Source organism: Ranitomeya variabilis, chromosome 2 (genome assembly GCF_051348905.1).
Source record: "Ranitomeya variabilis isolate aRanVar5 chromosome 2, aRanVar5.hap1, whole genome shotgun sequence".
In the NCBI taxonomy this organism is placed as follows: domain Eukaryota; kingdom Metazoa; phylum Chordata; class Amphibia; order Anura; family Dendrobatidae; genus Ranitomeya; species Ranitomeya variabilis.
The window spans coordinates 283665344-283685223 of record NC_135233.1 but is presented as its reverse complement, the minus strand read 5'-3'; the positions used below and the strand labels follow the sequence as shown (position 1 = coordinate 283685223).

Here is a 19880-nt window from a genome sequence, read left to right as displayed (position 1 = left end):
AAGCAGCACAGACCTCGGCTGAAGAAGCACAGACCTCGGCTGAAGAAGCACAGACCTCGGCTGAAGGAGCACAGACCTCGGCTGAAGAAGCACAGACCTCGGCTGAAGCACCACAGACCTCGGCTGAAGCACCACAGACCTCGGCTGAAGCACCACAGACCTCGGCTGAAGAAGTACAGACCTCGGCTGAAGCACAGACCTCGGCTGAAGAAGCACAGACCTCGGCTGAAGCACAGACCTCGGCTGAAGCAGCACAGACCTCGGCTGAAGCAGCACAGACCTCGGCTGAAGCAGCACAGACCTCGGCTGAAGCAGCACAGACCTCGGCTGAAGCAGCACAGACGGCTGAAGCACAGGGTGTTTGCCAAGCACCGGAGTTTCTCCAGTCCAGCTGCTGGGTGACGCCATATAACCTGGGGTTCCCCTCTAACACCCGTTGTAGTTGCTTTTGCTGCCACGGGAAACCCCGGACAAGTTTCCATCACAACGATGCAGAATTAGGACGAGCACCTGCGGCCTCCACCGAGGCCAATAGGGGAGAGCTATTAGCGGTAGGCGGTGTGTGCCGGCGGCGCTAGGACCTGGAGAGAGCAGGTGTCCGGGCCCCTGGAGATGGACGCACCTGGCGCTCTGCTCCGGGGATTCTGTGCTGGCTGCACCTCACTGCTACCTGCACGGAATGAGCGGGGCACAGTCGGCATCTCCGCGGCCCGGGAACGCTCCGCAAACACCGGAGCCGGGGCCATGTGAGGACGCGGCGCTCTGCACGTCCAGTGATGGGGTGGAGGAGGAGCTGTGGCTGTACGGGGCAGGTAGGTGCTGCGCCAGGTGCGCGGATAGCGGCGCTGGTTCTCCGCAATGGCGACATGGAAAGTCTTCTACCTCATAGAAATGGAAAGGGTCGTGCAGACGTGCACACTGCTACAAGTGCGCCCTCAGCAGAGGAGATGAAAATGATTTACCAAGTACTCCTCTATACAGAGAGGCCATGACCAGTCCTGGCCAAAGTCAGTGTCTCCAAACTCTCCATACATGCTGGCTGCTGGGGTGTCAGCCAGAGGGGCCAGGGGGTGCGGGACGCTGGGGGGGCCAGGGGGTGCGGGACGCTGGGGGGGCCAGGGGATGTTCCTGGGGGGGGTCCAGGGGATGCGGGACGCTGGGGGGGCCAGGGGATGAGGGACGCTGGGGGGCCCAGGGGATGCGGGACGCTGGGGGGGCCAGGGGATGCGGGACGCTGGGGGGGCCAGGGGATGCGGGACGCTGGGGGGGCCAGGGGATGCGGGACGCTGGGGTGGCCAGGGGGTGCGGGACGCTGGGGGGGCCAGGGGGTGCGGGACGCTGGGGGGGCCAGGGGATGCGGGACGCTGGGGGGGCCAGGGGATGCGGGACGCTGGGGGGGCCAGGGGATGCGGGACGCTGGGGGGGCCAGGGGATGCGGGACGCTGGGGTGGCCAGGGGGTGCGGGACGCTGGGGGGGCCAGGGGATGCGGGACGCTGGGGGGGCCAGGGGATGCGGGACGCTGGGGTGGCCAGGGGATGCGGGACGCTGGGGGGGCCAGGGGATGCGGGACGCTGGGGGGGCCAGGGGATGCGGGACGCTGGGGGGGCCAGGGGATGCGGGACGCTGGGGGGGCCAGGGGATGCGGGACGCTGGGGGGGCCAGGGGGTGCGGGACGCTGGGGGGGCCAGGGGATGCGGGACGCTGGGGGGGCCAGGGGGTGCGGGACGCTGGGGGGGCCCAGGGGATGCGGGACGCTGGGGGGGCCAGGGGATGCGGGACGCTGGGGGGGCCAGGGGGTGCGGGACGCTGGGGGGGCCAGGGGATGCGGGACGCTGGGGGGGCCAGGGGATGCGGGACGCTGGGGGGGCCAGGGGTTGCGGGACGCTGGGGGGGCCAGGGGTTGCGGGACGCTGGGGGGGCCAGGGGATGCGGGACGCTGGGGGGGCCAGGGGATGCGGGACGCTGGGATGGCCCAGGGAGCCAGAGGACAATGGGATGGCCAGAGGGGCCAGGGGACGCTGGGATAGCCAGAGGGGCCTGGGGAGCCAGTAGACACTGGGGTGGCTTGGGGATGCTCAACGCTGTAGCTGTGAAATATTGCCAGATTTTCTACTAGCTCATGAAGGCCCGTGTTCTTGTGTACGATGATGTCTGTAAAGCGCTGTGGAATATGATGCTGCTATATAAGTAAAATAAATCTAAGTGCTTCTTCCTGGATGACTCGGGTGTTGCTCCCTGATACTTGTGTCTGGAGCAATGGACCATCGTGTTACTGTAATAATTAACCAGGTGGATGATAAATGTGTCATTGCTGGGGTCTGACAGCTGCTCCCCCTGTGAAAACGGTGGTTCTTAAAGCTCGTGTATTAATAGAATTGTAGCTAGTGTGTGGGACCATCAACCTACTTTACTCCTATGGAAGTGGTAGTGTTTTTGAGCAAAAGGAAGCCGTCCATTGACATTAAAGTGTTTGTCCCATCTTCAGCAGCTCCCCAGCTTCCTTCCTGCTGGGGAATGGTGAACTCTTGATGACTGACAGTTGAGACCAATAGAATGAGCTATAAGCTATAGAATTAAAAAATCCTCTTTGTGCGAACAGAGAGGATTTTTAATAACTTAACCCATTTAGGCTAAAACTACACAGCGACTTTGACCTCAACAGCTATGGTGCGACCGAAGTCTGCTCAATGCTGCCACTGCTGCTCTGTGACAGTAGAGGAGTGAATGGGGTCATCATAATTAATCACCTCCACTACCGCGACAAGCAACTCACGAAAAATGCAACTGCATCTCATTTTAGTTTTGCGACTTGCTTGTTGCAGTAGTTTAGATGTCACAATAATGCCTCATTTACTTCTATGGCACCATGATGTACCAAGTGAACTCCGGTGGTGCTGTGGCTATTGCCGCCAAAGTAGCTGTGTAGCCCTAGCCTTAAAGGGGTTGTCCGATCCAACATAAGTCTGCAGTCACTCAGTGTGACTGCAGACATATGGATGCCCGCACTCACCCCAGCGTGTAGCAAGGTTTCACTGGTCTCTGAGCTGGGATCGGCGGCCCACTAGTTGAGCTCTGGCCGAGAGTATGTATAACGCATATGTGCCCACCGGTCCGGGTCAGAAACTGGCAAATACTCGCAGTGTAGGAATTCATAGGTTTACAGTCACACAGAGTGAGTGCAGACTTGTCATTTTAGACCAGACAATCCCTTTAACTTCTGTTTTGGTAAGGTTAAGTTTACACAAGCATATAAAAATGAATCCAATTTTCATCTAGAAAAAATAATAAAGGCAATATACCCATAGAAAAAGATTTTTTATGCTTGTTCTGTATAGGATCTGTTGGTTGTCTGCAATTTTTTTGCACGCATATAAACTTGAATGGACCAGTATCATCCAAAATGAGGAAAGTACTATCCTCTTGTGTTCATGTAGTTATATTGGGTGGTGAACTTTTTAATGGTCCCTGGCATAGGCAGTTCATAGGTGAACACGGATTAAAAGTGTATGTTTAATAAGTCTTATTGTCCTCTGTAATTGCATTTCTAGAATCCTTTTAACATTGGTGTTTTTTTATGTCAGTTTTTTCCAAGGGTCTCACAAAGAGGAATTTTACTATTGCACTTGGACCTCCAAAAGGGACATTAATATTGTATGGGGTCACAAAGAGAGACCGTCTATAATTGCATGCAACTAGTTTCTCCATACAGGTGTATTGAAACTGCTATCACCAGCAAAGGAATTCATGTGTTCAATGTTTTTTTTCCTGTGTCATTTCTCATTATTACGTGTAACTTAATTTATGGACAATTATGGTTTGATTTATTTGTCTGTGTGGTTTGGATGGGTTGTTACCAACATCTTGATAGAATTTCATGTCAATGGCACCTTTAAAAATATATTTAAATACATATCCCACCCACTTTATATACATTCTATTTACAATGGATTCCAATGAGTGATTGATGTCACTGCATGAGAAAACTATATTCAGCCTGCTGCAATATTCAATGAGATGGAAGCAGGGCCGGCTCCAGGTCTCCGTGAGCCCCTTTAACACATACCACAATTCATAATGCGCAGATACAGTAGAGAAATATAGGTATAGCACAATGCCAAAGATTACACTACATGAGTGATATCTATTGTAAATTCTACAATAGGTCATAATCAGACAGTACTATCCTCCATACAGTATTATGGGCACCACATAGTGCTCCATACAGAATAATGTGTCCCATATATTGCTCTAAACAGTATTAAGGGCACCACATAGCGCATCATACAGAATAATGAGCCCCATATATTGCTCCATACAGTATTATGGGCACCATAGAGTGCTGCATACAGAATAATGAGCCCCATATATTGCTCCATACAGTATTATGGGCACCACAGAGTACTCCATATAGAATGAGCCCCAATATATTGCTCCATACAGTATCATGGGCACCACAGAGAGCTCCATACAGTATCATGGGCACCACAGAGAGCTCCATACAGTATTATGGGCACCACAGAGAGCTCCATACAGAATGAGCCCCATATAATACTCCATATATAATGAGCCCAATGAGATGCTCCATATATGATTGACCCCATATGATCCATACATGATGGGCCCCATATATGATATGATGCCAAAGTGTATGATGGGCCCTATTTGATGCCCCATAGATAATGGGCCCCATATGATGATATATATATATATATATATATATATATATATATATATATATATTATACTGTGTGTGTGTATATATACATACATACATACATACATACATACATACATACATACACACCCCGTATATGATGATGTAGTTTATGATGGGCTCCAAACATTTTTTTTTTTTTTTTTTTAAATGTTTGCCTCTTCTCCGAACTCCTCAGCATCGCCGTCTGCACTGTGACTGTTCAGGCAGAGGCGCACAACAGACGCCTGATCAGACGCGCCCTCTGACCTGAGACTTCAAAGTTAGGAGTCACCGAATATGCTGCTGCAGAAGAACAGGGAGAGGTAAGTATCGCAAGTGCTGGGGCCCTGATCAATCGGGTGGCCACTTGCAGGCACTAGCATCGGGCCCCCATAGCATGGCGGTGCCCCCCCGCCTGCTCAGGGCCTCGGCGCTTGCGTGGGTGCTGATGCCGGCCCTTGGTGTATGTGGGGGGTAAGTGGCAAACAGACAGAAGTTGGCCCCCATACAAGAACAATAGCTCATAATAAAGCACAATTCCACCTAACTATTGGGGCCATGTAAACCATGATGGAGCTACTGAACATTAGCTAAAGATGCTGTGTGAACATAGCCATACGTATCAGACTAAGAATTGCATCTCTGCTAATCTTAGTGTCGCTTTCCAAATAAACACGAATTCCCTGTTGGAAGAATCGTTCTAGAAAATAATTAATCCCTAATCCCTTATTAAACTCCTCAAGAGAAACGCTCACAATGTTGTTTTTTTTTTTTTGTTTTTTTTTCAGACAACTCTTAACAGTTAATGTTCCCAGTATTTTCCATTTGTAGCCCATCTATAAATAAAGCCTCGTCTCATCAATTGTAGTTGTATATTGTAATTACCTGTTACCAGTCTTTTGTCTGGTTCCGCCTTCATAGTGATGGCTTTCTACTCTTTAACTGAGTTCTATTTCTTCTTTCCCTGGATCTTTCAGCAGGCCATCTATAATCCTGTAATTTTCAGCTTCGCATTGTTTTTATTTTCCTCAATGAATGTCATTTCTAGCAAAAGTTGAACATTTGCCATGTGTTATATATTAGTAAACCAGACATCAGAGCAGCTGTCTATGGTTTTTATTCTTGTCTGATAAAGATATTGACATTTTTGTCTTCCCATCTTATCAAGCAAAATCACAATAACGCTTATCCAAAAATTATGGGCAGCCAAATTTTTTTTTTCCCAGACACATTTAAAGCCTTGATGAATCATTAAAGGGATTGTCCAATACTTTTATATTGATGGCTTATCCTTGGTGCTCGTGCCCATGACCCTATCTTCGGGCCGAATATGATCTGACAAAACATCGGAACACACTCGGGCCAGTGTTATCCTGTGGGGTCGTGCACATGTCCAATTTTGCATTCAGCCATGCAAGTCAATGAGTCAGTAGTAAACATTGGACCGCATTCGGATGATATGAGACATTTTTTCCTCTTTTTTTTTTTTTCTCTGCATCTTCTCAGAGAGATTTGCATAATCATCCCGATGAGAGAATCTATGGCTGTGTGCACCTGCCCTTGGGACAGATCATCAATAACTGATTGGTAGGGGTGGTGCCACTGCCGGCTGGCATCCCTGCTCTGCCGATCAGCTGCTCCCAGTGCCGGTGGTGGCCTGATGTGTGGATCTGTACAGCACAGATCCATCAATGGAATAGTAGCCGGTTCCCCCTGTACTGCACATCAGCCCCCTAGTAGAATCAATAGGGGCAGATGTCCAGTACCCGGCTGCAGCCACTCTCCAATTGACTGAGTTGTGCTGTGTAACTCCGCACACCCTGTCACTACCGACATCGGGAACAACTAATTAGAAGCTAATTCTCGCATTCGATTTTCTCCTCAATGTCCGCACCCCTCCCTCTCCCCGTCTTTAAGACAAACAGCACATTGACCCACGGTGTAATAGGTCTTTTCACACACTCCGTTTTTTCTTAAATTAATCCCTTTGTTCTAGTTAGTACATGTTTTATTCTTGTTTGTTTGTTTTTTGTGGATCAGAATCCTCCATTGACGTTCTCGGTGATTCTTTTAACCCCAATGAAGGCACCAGTTTTCCACTGTTCCTTTGCTAAGTGATGGTGAAAAAAATGTTTACCTTCAGTTATCAAAAACTGCTGAGAAAATAAACCGAATCAAAGGGGTACGTTTATCATGGCAAAAAAGAAACCGATGTGTGAATGTACCCTTATACTTGATTCACTCCTACACTGAAGCATTATTATGAGGCTCCCATCATTGTAACCAAAGAAAGTAAAACCACATGCTGAGTGTATTTTTCCCTCATTAAATTGACATTCAACCTTACGGAAACACAAAGGACCCCATTAAAGGTAAGGGAGGCCCGTATGGCTTCGTTTGTGTTAGTCTACATTCCCATGGTGAGTTTTTGACACTGTATTTTTGAAAAAAAAATGCTTTAAACTGAATTTAGTTAATGGGTGCAGAATAGCTGCAGAAAATCTGCAACATCAAAAACTCACCCAAAAATTCCTTTAAGGAACGGTGGGTGGTAACGCAGGGGTAAGGTCTGAGATTCTGATGCTAAACACCACCTTGGACCTGCGACATAATCGGGACCTAATTTGCAGGATCTCGATGATATCCCCATGAATGCCAGCCCCTTGATGTCTTAACTTTTAGATGCTGCGATTAATAGAAACCACGATGTTTCAAAAGTTGTGAGGAGTGAACTCCTTCTATTGCCCAATCAGCACCGTTGTGACGCGATTGCAGGGAATCCGATGGTAGTCAGAGCTAAAGTAATGCGGTGGCCTGTTAGACCCAACCAGAAGACTATCAAGCGATCTGCTGGTGTAAAGCTGCAAAACGCTTCCATTTTTGATTGATGCATTGAACAGTGCTCCGTGAGATGTTCAGAGCTTGGTCTATTTTTTTTGTAACCTAACCCTGATTTCCTCTTCTCCACAACTTTATCCCTTATCTGCCTGGTGTGTTCCTTGGTTTTTCTGATGATCCCTAATGTTCTCACACAAACTGCCTGAGGCCTTCATAGTACAGCTGTAGTTATACTGAGAAATTACAGGAGGACTCAAATTACTAAGTATGTCACTACCGAAGGCAATTGGTCATTCAGGATTTTATTTAGGGGTTTCAGACTATGGAGGGCTGAATACGAATGCACAACACAATTTTCAGATTTATATTTTTTAAATAATTAGAAAACCATGTTTTTTTTTTCCTTTACACTTCACAAATACTTGCACCTTTGTTGGTATATCACAGAAAATACCAATAAAATAAGTTTAAGTGTGGGTATAACTTGGAAAAGTTTACCAGGTATGAATACTTTTTCAAGGCGTTGTATTACATTGATGTATAATGCTAAAACTGTGTCAAGAAAGCCTTCTTACAGGTGTTAATGGAATGTGTTCAATGTTTGCTCTTGTAACTTTCCTGGTGCATATAATAAGAGCAAATCGATGCAAATGTGTAATTTCTCAGGTCAGTGTAAATGGGTCAGATTGCAGCTCTGTGCGCTTATCTGCATTGTGGATGAGTGCGATACCTGCGTTCTTATTAAATAATCCGTTTTCCCTAGACTTCAGTGTTAAACGGATCAAGTTGAAATTTTTTTTTCCTAGCCGGACAAAAAAAACTGCACAACTTTCTGATTGCTACTGTATCCATTCTAACTGATGTTTACTGGATGTGTGGCACCCCAGGAGTTCAGGTACCACAGTGGTATTGCCTTCCTCTCGGGGAAGGTGATGCCATGCCTGGAAACGAGGGGGATCCCTTTGGCAGGTAAGTTGTACATGCAAAACATTCTGACTCCAGGCCAGAAGGGGGAGCTCTGAACCCGGTTTTAGGGGAACTTCCCTTTATACATTCTGGACTGGAGGAGGAGTTAGTTAGTCTGGTGCAGACAAGGAACAGTGAAGGAGCACAGGAGAACTACAGAGCTGGAAGGGAGCCATGACTGGGCTCCTTCCAGGCAGAGGCGCAGAAACCGGGAGCCCGAGGCCGTGTGGAACTTCAAGTCCCATGGCAGAACCGGACGGCAGTAAGCCGAAAGTGACTTTCTCACACTACACCTGAGGTACAGCAACATCTAGAGCCCGGAGTCACCGTGTATAGAGACCCCAATGGAATGGCTTGCGTTGCCTACCGTGAGGGACTGTCCCAGGAGAGAGAGTAAACGAAGACCTTGTCAGGAAGCCACAGGCAGCAAGGGACTTGTAACCAGCTTATAGTGAAAGGCTCCCAAACTGACCTGGCAAAGGGATTCCCACTTGTTTTCCGGCTGCCTGGACTCCATCGACACCTGTTGCCAGTACCCTGGACTGAGGCTGTCTACAACAGTAAACCAGGTAAAGAAACTGCAACCCTGTGTCCTCCATTTATTACCAGCACCACATCATCCCTGCCCAGTACACCGGGAGCCCTGGGACCCAGTTTCACCTGTGGGAAGCAATACCATCTTGCTGCTGTATCATCAACCCCAGAGGACCCCTTTAAGCAGCGTCGGTCACCTCTGACCAAGTAGCACAGGTGGCGTCACAAACTTTTATTGCTTGACAACTCCCTTTAAAAACTATCCTTTTACTTGGGCACCCAGGACCAAGGACCGGGTCCCGCCACCGTGACCACCCCTTTAACGATGACCGGACCCAGCACCGAGTACCCCTAGGCCCTGGCGGGCAACTCAGATGTGTGAACATGGCCTTAGGCAACTGACCGATTGGTACAGAGAGAGAAAGAGGACACTGCCCTCACCAGATTATAATCTACAGGATAATGGGAAAGGAGACAGTAAATCAGTGGGTTGCAACTACTTCGGTGGTGTTGGAGTTATGCTGGCTGTCAAATATCTTGTAGAGATGAGTTTTTACGTTGCGTGAAAGTGTGACATACAATCGGACATGTTGAGGCACTCAATTTCAGAGGATGTGGGATGCTCGATGGAAACCACTTAGAAGCGGGAATGTATAACGGTGGAGGATGAAAGGACCAGAGATTGTGTAGGGATCAGGAGGTTAGTTTGGGATATGTGAAGGAGACAGATTATGGACGGCCTTGAAAGTCATTTAAAGTTTAAACTGGATGCTCTGCTAAACTGGAAGGGATTGGCAGAGGGGAGAGGCGTAGTAGTGAGGAGGGAGGTGGATTAATTGGGCAGCGGAGCTAAGGATAGACTGGAGAGGTGCTAGAGTATAAGTCTGGAGGCCACAGAGGAGGATATGCCAGTGGTCGAGGTGGGAGATGATGAGGGCATGCACTGTTTTAGTAGATTTAGGACTTAGGAAAGGACGAATTCGAGACATATTTTTGACTTGGAGGTGGTATGGGCTTGGATGTTTGGTGTGAAGGACAGGGAAGAGTCAAGAGTTAGAGCTTGCTCCCTCTTGCTATTAAATCGGACGAATGCAATCCGATTGAAAAATCGTATTGCATTGTGACCAATGTTATTTAGTGCTGATCTGCAATTTTATTTTTTTTATCAACTCTGATCTGACTGATACACTATCAGCATGCTGTGATTTTCTTTGTGAATTTCAGATCGTAATCACCAATGAAGTCAATGGGTGTGAGAGAAAAAAAATCGCATTTCATCAGTCGCGTACAGTAAAATCACAGCATGGCGAGTCAGAATAGAAATACATACATAGAATAGGTACATATAAAGATGTCCGTGATATATAATTAGTCCAGTGTGTGTGGCTTACTGTACATGTATTTAATCAATGAATACATTTCTGAAAAGAATGGCGTGAAATTTTATTAACCAGCAGAGGGAAAACTGACAGCTGCGGGCTAATTTTTTTTTTTTTTTTCCCCATGACGCTTGGACTGATGATAGTGAGGTGAACAGAGTTCATTGGGCAGTTTTTCTTTTTTTCTTTTTTTCAGAAATGTATTTATTACTAAAATACATGTACAGTAAGCTACACACGCAAAGCGCTGATTATATTTCTCGTTCACATATTTCTATCTATAGATGAATATTTTGTTTGAAAACTATCTTTAAATGACAGAGTAATTCTCTATATGTAAAAGATAATGTTAAAATTGCATTGCATATGGATTGCATTCGCATGTCATTAGGATGCTAGGCGATAAACATCAGATGAAAATCACATGCCACTTGCCTGACACTCGTTTGACTTTTTTCTGGATCAACAACAGACCGATTAAAATGCTAGTGTGACTCCAACCTCATTCTGAGGCAGTGGATGTCTGAGAAGGTAAAGTGATGCACGAGTTTTATAAGAGATTGTGCAATCTTCTGTCATACTGGAAAGAAGCCATATCAAGGCAGGAAAACTGATTATCTAAAGACACAAGTTACACCGGGACAGTTTACGATTATGTCTCTTCTGGTGTCTCCGAGTGATGAGTCCTTCTGTAGCGCCCCCACTGCCGCAGGGCCGAGGGGTACCCGGTACCGGGCCTCTGAGTCTCTGCTCTGGGGTTGTCACGGTGGCTAGACCCGGTCCGTGACCCTGCTGAGGGGCGCACAATGAAAAGAGGTGGTGGTATGGTGCTGATGTTATGGTGCGGTGTAGTGCCGGTCGCGGTCAATAACGAGGACACCAGGTTGCAGTCTCTTTACCTCTTTACTGAAGGCTTCTGAATCCTCAATCCGGAATACGGTTAACAGGGCTGCGCAAGTCCGGCCGGTCCGATGGCACCTCCAGAGTTCCCTTTGCAGGTGGAAATCTGTGCCTACCTTCCTGCGCTTGTGTTGTGGTCCTCCCCTGCTGTGTAAAAGAAAAGAAAAGGAGAAGCCAGCACTGCTTATGGTCCGAACGCAATACAAATGATGCACATGCACCTCCCCTGCTGTGCTTACAGGATAGTACCCCACAACTGTTGTGTCTGTTTCTCGTGTTCCCTCACAACTCGATCTGATGTTCTCCCTCTACGTCCCCCTGATCTTACGGTTAGGACGCACCCGTATGACGGGGAGGCTCGGAGCTCTTCCGGGACTCTGCGTCGCCCCACTCCTGTTGTTACCCCCCTGTGTTTTCCTGGGTCTGGGTGAGACAGCCCGCCTGTAACTGACTGTCCTGCCGTAGGTTTGAAGTTTGGCTTGGAGCTCTATACTTCCTCGGCATTCCGGCCACCGGTTATGCGCCTCAATAGGATGTTGCCTCGTCTTACAGCACGACTCCTACTGGTATTTCTCCTTGTGCGTTGATCTCGTTTCTCACTCAGCACAATAAATCTCGCTTCTTATCCTTTCTTGGGGTACCGCCGCTATATCGTGCAGGCGCGGTCCCGTAACGTTCTCTTTGGTTGCTAGGCCTCTGTCAGGATCCCACCCCTGACAGGGACCCCTCTGAATCTTCCCCCACAACACCCTCTGCCACAAGGTGTTGCCTGGTTCCAACCCAGTCAGTTTTCTGTCTAACTTCCTGCCTAACCCCCAGTTTTACCAGATTGTGAGGAGTGGCCTAATAAATAGAACCCTTAGCTCCCCCTGGAGGCCAGACTGTGAAATGTATTGGTGTCTGGGATACCTGGTCAGATGAACTCCTTCGGTGCCATCAGACGTACCATAGCCCCCCTTAGTGGCGGAGCTACAGTACTGCAACGACCAGGACTCTGGGGCGCTGCACTTCCATTTTACCAGTTCCGTTAAGTTTTTATATTTGTTCATTATGTTTCCATTTTCAGATTCCCCATCTCACAACAATGCCGAAGAGACTGGAACAACACCTGGGTAAATTTCTCCAAAACTGCTGTTCTTTCTTACATTACACACTAAATCCACTTCCCTTACCAGAATACTGGGGGCATAAAACCAGTTCGAACTGCACACAGGAATTTGGACTCTGGAAATTAGGATTTCCCTGCTTTCGTATTACATGAAATATTGGGGAATTGCAATGTGTTGCTTCCCATTATGCACCCATATCCATTAGTTTGTTGTAATTCCAGTTCCAGATGACCATAACATACAGATTTAACAATAAAAATACAATATAATATGAAATATTATAATCTGATGATGCTGGTGTATTTACTTTGAAAATCAATTTAAGCACAGCTGCATAATCCTGATATTAAATTGATCATATTGAGTCCAGCTATAGAATGAAATGGTTAGTGAGTCCAAGTTTGCTCAATCTCCGCTCCTAAGGGGGAAAAACTTGTAAATGTTAATTAGAATTTTATTTTATTACATTTTTTTTTTTTAAAGTTTGAATCATCCTTCCTGCAATCTTCTTCCAATCGAAAAATAAATTAAAGACATGAAATACATGGTGTTGCCACATTCGTAATTCTGATCTATTAAAATATAAAATAAGTTCTTGTAGGATAAACACTGTAAAGAGGAAAAAAAACTAAAACGCCTAAATTGTCATTTTTCTGTCGGCCATCTTGCATAAAAACAAATGGAATAAACGGCAATGAAAATGTTACAAGTGCCCCAAAATGCAAAGAACAAAATAAGCCCTCATGCAGCCTGAACTCTAGAGGAATTAAAGTTACATGTCTCCAGAGAATCGCAACAAATATATAGATATAAAAAAAATATATATACATGTTGGGTATCTACACTATTGTACTGACAAGAGTTATGTTGACTGGTAATTTTTAACGCACAATAAGCATTGTAAAATTAAATCACCAAAAAACGGCAGAAATACAATTTTTTTTCGCCATACTTAATTTGTTTTTAAGTGTATTGTATGGTAAAAGAATGGTGTCTTTCAAAACTACAACTCCCCTTCTAAAAAAAAATAGAATTCTTGTAGGACTATGTTGAGTGTAAAATGAAAAAGTGATGACTTGTGGAAACGTGGGAGGAAAAAACAAAAGTGTAAAAACAAAAATTCACTGTTATGGAGGAATTAAAGGAACCCTCTTCTCATTTTTTTCCCTTCATCTAGGGCCTCTTTTTCTCCTATACCTGCTCCATGTGGCATGTCATTTACACTTCTATAACTACTCTGAGACTTTTAGTTCATTTCTGGATTCTAGGACTTCAAACCTAATTCTCATAATTATTTAGATTTTTGTATCTGTAGCCATACCAAGTCATGTCATACATTGCAAGACATCTCTAGTGGGAACATGGAGCCCAAGGAGGATTTACTGCAGGTAAGGACTTGTGCATATGACTGTATTTTTTGTCCAAGAGCGATCCGACAAAATATCAGATAGCACTAGGACCAATGTTATTCTATGGGGCATGTAAATGTCCATTTAGTTTTTTTGTTGTTTTTTTCAAACGGAGTCGATCCTATATTTGGATCACACATAGGCATACAAGTCAATGAGTCCGTGGAAACATCAGACAATTTTCACAGAATGGAGAAGACTTAGAATTTTTTTCCCCATCATCTTATCAGAGCGCATCAGATCACGCTCTGATCCGCATAATCCTCCTGATTCCGTAGGATGAGAGGATGTACGGTGGTGCGCACCTTCTCTAATTCCGATCGGTCTGGATCTCTGAGCAAAAGAAACACTGCCAAATATTCTAGATACTAGATAATTTTCAGTTATTCCTTTTTCTTTTGTTTTCCAATTCATATATATAATTATTTTTCCAACACTTCTCTCGTTCAATACTCTGTAAAAATAATAAAAAAACAAAACATCCCTCAGTACGCATAAGACACATCTGGCATCCTAATGCTGTATGTTTATTTTTCTCAGACCCAGTCACTTGCATGGGTGATTTCATGAAAAGGAGTGGCATACCTACATAATTTGCTTTCACAAGCCAGGTAGCCTGTCACTATGATGATATGGGGATATTAGATCAACTATTTTTTAAAAGATACTGGACAAATCTCCCCAGCGCTTCAACAATGGGAATGGATCGCCCCCCCCAAGGGCAGTGGGGTACTCGGTACTGGGTCCTTCGGTTCACAGGGGGATGTCACGGTGGCTGACCCAGTCCGTGGCCCTGGGACGTCCGTGTAAAAGGGAAAGGTCTTTAAGGGGAATGTTCATGACTCCACCTGTGGTATTTGGTCAGGGTGACCAACACTGCTTTAAGGAGTCCGCTGGGGTGATGTTATGGCAGCTAGATAGTATACCTTCCCACAGGTGAAGTATGTCCCCAGGGCTTCCCAGTATGTAGATGGTGAATGATGAATGGCGCAGTAAAGAACGAGGACACAGGGTTGCAGTCTCTACCTTTAGTGAAGACTTCAGCATCCACAGTCCAGGGCACCAGACCACAGGGCAGGCAGAGTCCGGCCGGTTTGGAGGCAAGTCCAGAGTTCCCTTATCCAGGTGGAAATCAGTAGCCTTCCTTTGCGCTGCGGTGGTGTAGTCCCTTACTGCCTATGGCTTCACATAAGGGTCTCAAAGATGCGATGTATCGTTCTCTCTGTCCCCATATAGGATAGGACAATACTCGTATGACTGGTGACTTGAGCCTGTTTATAGGGTCTCTTAACCCCTTCATGACCTTGGGATTTTCCGTTTTTCCGTGTTCGTTTTTCACTCCCCTCCTTCCCAGAGCCATAACTTTTTTTATCTTTCCGTCAATATGGCCATGTGAGGGCTTATTTTTTACGGGGCGAGTTGTACTTTTGAACGACATCATTGGTTTTAGCGCGGTGCGGTGAAATTGCAAAAAAAAGTGCAGTCCCACACTTGTTTTTTGTTTGGCTTTTTTGCTAGGTTCACTAAATGCTAAAACTGGCCTGCCATTATGATTCTCCAGGTCATTATGAGTTCATAGACACCTAACATGACTAGGTTCTTTGTTATCTAAGTGGTGAAAAAAACATCCAAACTTTGCTAAAAAAAAAAAAATTGTGCCATTTTCCGATACCCGTACCGTCTCCATTTTTCATGATCTGGGGTTGGTTGAGGGCTTATTTTTTGCGTGCCGAGCTGATGTTTTTAATGATACCATTTTGGCGCAGATACGTTCTTTTGATCGCCCGTTATTGCATTTTAATTCAATGTTGCAGCGACCGAAAAAACGTAATTCTGGCGTTTTGAATTTTTTTCTCACTACGCTGTTTAGCGATCAGGTTAATGCTTTTTTTTATTGATTGGGCGATTCTGAACGCAGCAATACCAAATGTGTAGGTTTGATTTTTTTTTTTTATTATTGATTTATTTTGAATGGGGCGAAAGGAGGGTGATTTAAACTTTTATATATATTATTTTTTTTTTTCACTTTTTTTTTTTCACTTTTGCCATGCTTCAATAGCCTCCATAGGAGACTAGAAGCTGGCACAACGCGATCGGCTCTGCTACATAGCAGTGATCATCAGATCGCTGCTATGCAGCAGAAATGCAGGTGTGCTATGAGCGCCGACCACAGGGCGACGCTCACAGTTACCGGCGATCAGTAACCATAGAGGTCTCAAGGACCTCTATGGTTACTATTCAGAAGCATCGCTGACCCCCGATCATGCTATGTGCTCATTTCCGGCCACCCGGCCGGAAGCGCCGGTTAAATGCCGCTGTCTGCGTTTGACAGCGGCATTTACCTAGTTAATGGCAGCGGATGAATCGCGATTTCACCCGCCTTTATTGCGGGCACATGTCAGCTGTTCAAAACAGCTGACATGTCCCGGCTTTGATGCGGGCTCACCGCCGGAGCCCTGCATCAAAGAGGGGGATCTGACCTCGGACGTACTATCCCGTCCAAGGTCAGAAAGGGGTTAAATAACCGGCTCTGTAGGTGTCACCGTGCCACCTGGGTGTAGGTGCGGACAGGTAACCTGCAATTAGCTGTCCTGCCGGTCTCTGAAATAAGGCGTAGAGGTCCTTACTCCCTCGGTGTTCCGGCTACCGGGATGTTGCACCTCAGAAGGAGACAGCTTGAGCGGGGCTGGTCCCTTTCTGGTATCCTCTCCTTTGCTTCGACTTCCTTCACACTCACTGCAATACAGTTCTGCCTTTTAATGTCTCTTTCTGGGAGCTGCAGCTCTGAGAGCATACACAGCTCCTTTAACCTTCAATCCTCCTCACACTCTGGTCTGGAACGATCTAACAGAACTCCTGACTGGAGCTCTGTCAGGAACTGACTCCTTTTTGGAACTGACTAACTTTCCCTACAGACTACCAGATATATACACTCACTGGCCACTTTATTAGGTACACCTGTCCAACTTCTTGTTAACACTTAATTTCTAATCAGCCAATCACATGGCGGCAACTCAGTGCATTTAGGCATGTAGACATGGTCAAGACAATCTCCTGCAGTTCAAACCGAGCATCAGTATGGGGAAGAAAGGTGATTTGAGTGCCTTTGAACGTGGCATGGTTGTTGGTGCCAGAAGGGCTGGTCTGAGTATTTCAGAAACTGCTGATCTACTGGGATTTTCACGCACAACCATCTCTAGGGTTTACAGAGAATGGTCCGAAAAAGAAAAAAAATCCAGTGAGCGGCAGTTCTGTGGGCGGAAATGCCTTGTTGATGTCAGAGGAGAATGGGCAGACTGGTTCGAGCTGATAGAAAGGCAACAGTGACTCAAATCGCCACCCGTTACAACCAAGGTAGGCCTAAGAGCATCTCTGAACGCACAGTGCGTCGAACTTTGAGGCAGATGGGCTACAGCAGCAGAAGACCACACCGGGTACCACTCCTTTCAGCTAAGAACAGGAAACTGAGGCTACAATTTGTACAAGCTCATCGAAATTGGACAGTAGAAGATTGGAAAAACGTTGCTTGGTCTGATGAGTCTCGATTTCTGCTGCGACATTCGGATGGTAGGGTCAGAATTTGGCGTAAACAACATGAAAGCATGGATCCATCCTGCCTTGTATGGAGCATCTTTGGGATGTGCAGCCGACAAATCTGCGGCAACTGTGTGATGCCATCATGTCAATATGGACCAAAATCTCTGAGGAATGCTTCCAGCACCTTGTTGAATCTATGCCACGAAGAATTGAGGCAGTTCTGAAGGCAAAAGGGGGTCCAACCCGTTACTAGCATGGTGTACCTAATAAAGTGGCCGGTGAGTGTATATATATATATATATATATATATATATATATATATATATATATATATATATATATATATATATATATATATATATATATATATATATATATATATATATAGAGTGACCTAATAAATAGGGTCAGAAGCTCCCCCTGGTGTCCTGGAGTGTGAAATGTGTTGCATGTTTGTGATACCTGGATGCAGTTATCCTTCTTTGCCTCCAAACGTAGCATCACTCTCCCCGAGAGGAAAGCAATACCACTGAGATGACCACGACCCTGGGGCGCCGCAGGAGCGTTTCTATGTAAAGCGTCAGATGACCGTGTTCTATCTATGCTTTACAAGGAAACGTTCCCATTGTTGATGCGCTGGGGAGATTTGTCCAGTATCTTTTAAAAAACTAAATAGTTGATCTAATCTCCCCACATCATCATAGTGACAGGCTACCTGGCTTGTGAAAGCAAATTATGTAGGCATGCCACTCCTTTTTTTTGTTGAGAGGTGCTATTGTGCAGAGTGAATGCCTGACAAAGCTAGTTAGCTCAAAGAAATGTTTTCTCATTTTACATTTTTACTTAGGTCTCGCAGAGCTGTACTGATGAAGATGACAGCGACACAGATAGTGATGATGTCAGGGTTACGATTGGCGACATACGAACAGGAGCTCCATCCTGCCTGTATGTATGTACTTATGTTTTCCAGTAGGTCAGAGAGTAGAAACCTTTTTTCCATTACAATAGTAATTTAGTAATTATTTTTACGGTATGGGTGGCGCCATGATATCTGAACAATTGCTGCTGCAAGAGATCATTTTTATTAGCATTAAAGTTGGGCAAAACATTTCTCAGGACTCTGGTCTAGCAGCCACATTCATACTAGCTGCCGTCATCTTGGGTACCTCTTCTAATTAGTAGGCTACTTCCCCTGACGAAGCTGTTTTCAACAGCGATACGCGTTGGGCTCTCCCTCCGTCATTCTTTACTGCCTGGTTGCTCAGTCCTTGCTATTTTCTAGGATGTTTGTTAGCCTTCTATCTTGATTATTTTTTGGCGGCCGCAGCATGATCCCTCCTCACTTTCAGCACAGGTGACAGGTGTGTGTATAGGTTGGAGAGACCTTGTCCTTCCTCTCCATCTGGGGCATTATTTGCCCTGTTGTCTTGTGCCATACACGTTCAATATTTTGGGGGGGACCACAGACTGCGGGTGTGTGGCAGTTTGATATTGTTCTGCTATTGACAGGTATTTTTCTGAGCATAATGTGGCGGATTTGCCAGTAACTACCAAATAATGTATATACTATTGACCAAATGTTATATTTGATACATGTCCTCCATTATTATATGTGAGTTGTGTGTATTATTGGGTAGTGTTGGGAGCATGTACACGGAGGGAGTTTTGTTTACATGGTTTTAACTGTCTTTATATGTTATCAATAAAAGCTTGTTTGATTTACTTTAAATTTGGCGGTGTGCATACAGTGCCTACAAGTAGTATTCAACCCCCTGCAGGTTTACACATTTGGAATTAACTTGGCATTGTGACATTTGGACTGTAGATCAGCCTGGAAGTGTGAAATGCACTGCAGCAAAAAAGAATGTTATTTCTTTGTTTATTTTTTTTTTAAATTGTGAAAAGTCTTTTCAGAGAGTCATTTATTATTCAACCCCTCAACCCACCAGAATTCTGTTTGGTTCCCCTAAAGTATTAAGAAGTAGTTCAGGCACAAAGAACAATGAGCTTCACATGTTTGGATTAATTATCTCTTTTTTCCAGCCTTTTCTGACTATTTAAGACCCTCCCCAAACTTGTGAACAGCACTCAAACATGGTCAACATGGGAAAGACAAAGGAGCATTCCAAGGCCATCAGAGACAAGATCGTGGAGGGTCACAAGGCTGGCAAGGGGTACAAAACCCTTTCCAAGGAGTTGGGCCTACCTGTCTCCACTGTTGGGAGCATCATCCGGAAGTGGAAGGCTTATGGAACTACTGTTAGCCTTCCACGGCCTGGACAGCCTTTGAAAGTTTCCTGCCGTGCCGAGGCCAGGCTTGTCCGAAGAGCCAAGGACAACAAGGAAGGCGCTCCAGGAAGATCTCATGGCAGTGGGGACATTGGTTTCAGTCAATACCATAAGTAACGTACTCCACCGCAATGGTCTCCGTTCCAGACGAGCCCGTAAGGTACCTTTACTTTCAAAGCGTCATGTCAAGGCTCGTCTACAGTTTGCTCATGATCACTTGGA

The 19880-nt window shown here is 45.9% G+C and overlaps 1 protein-coding gene across 2 annotated transcripts in view; it reads left to right on the top strand.

Annotated features, from left to right (window-relative positions):
• Window positions 1-524: 524 nt before the first annotated feature.
• LOC143805591 (uncharacterized) overlaps window positions 525-19880 on the top strand; it is a 60345-nt gene continuing 40989 nt past the window's right edge. Inside the window, exons 1-4 of one of the 2 annotated variants that reach the window (XM_077285095.1) lie at window positions 525-812; window positions 12381-12426; window positions 13739-13811; window positions 18217-18314. In XM_077285095.1, the coding sequence (XP_077141210.1) occupies window positions 680-812; window positions 12381-12426; window positions 13739-13811; window positions 18217-18314 (350 nt within the window). In that variant the 5' untranslated portion in view covers window positions 525-679. Of the gene's footprint in view, window positions 813-12380; window positions 12427-13738; window positions 13812-18216; window positions 18319-19880 lie in introns of both variants that reach the window. The other variant, XM_077285096.1, reaches the window with a different exon arrangement.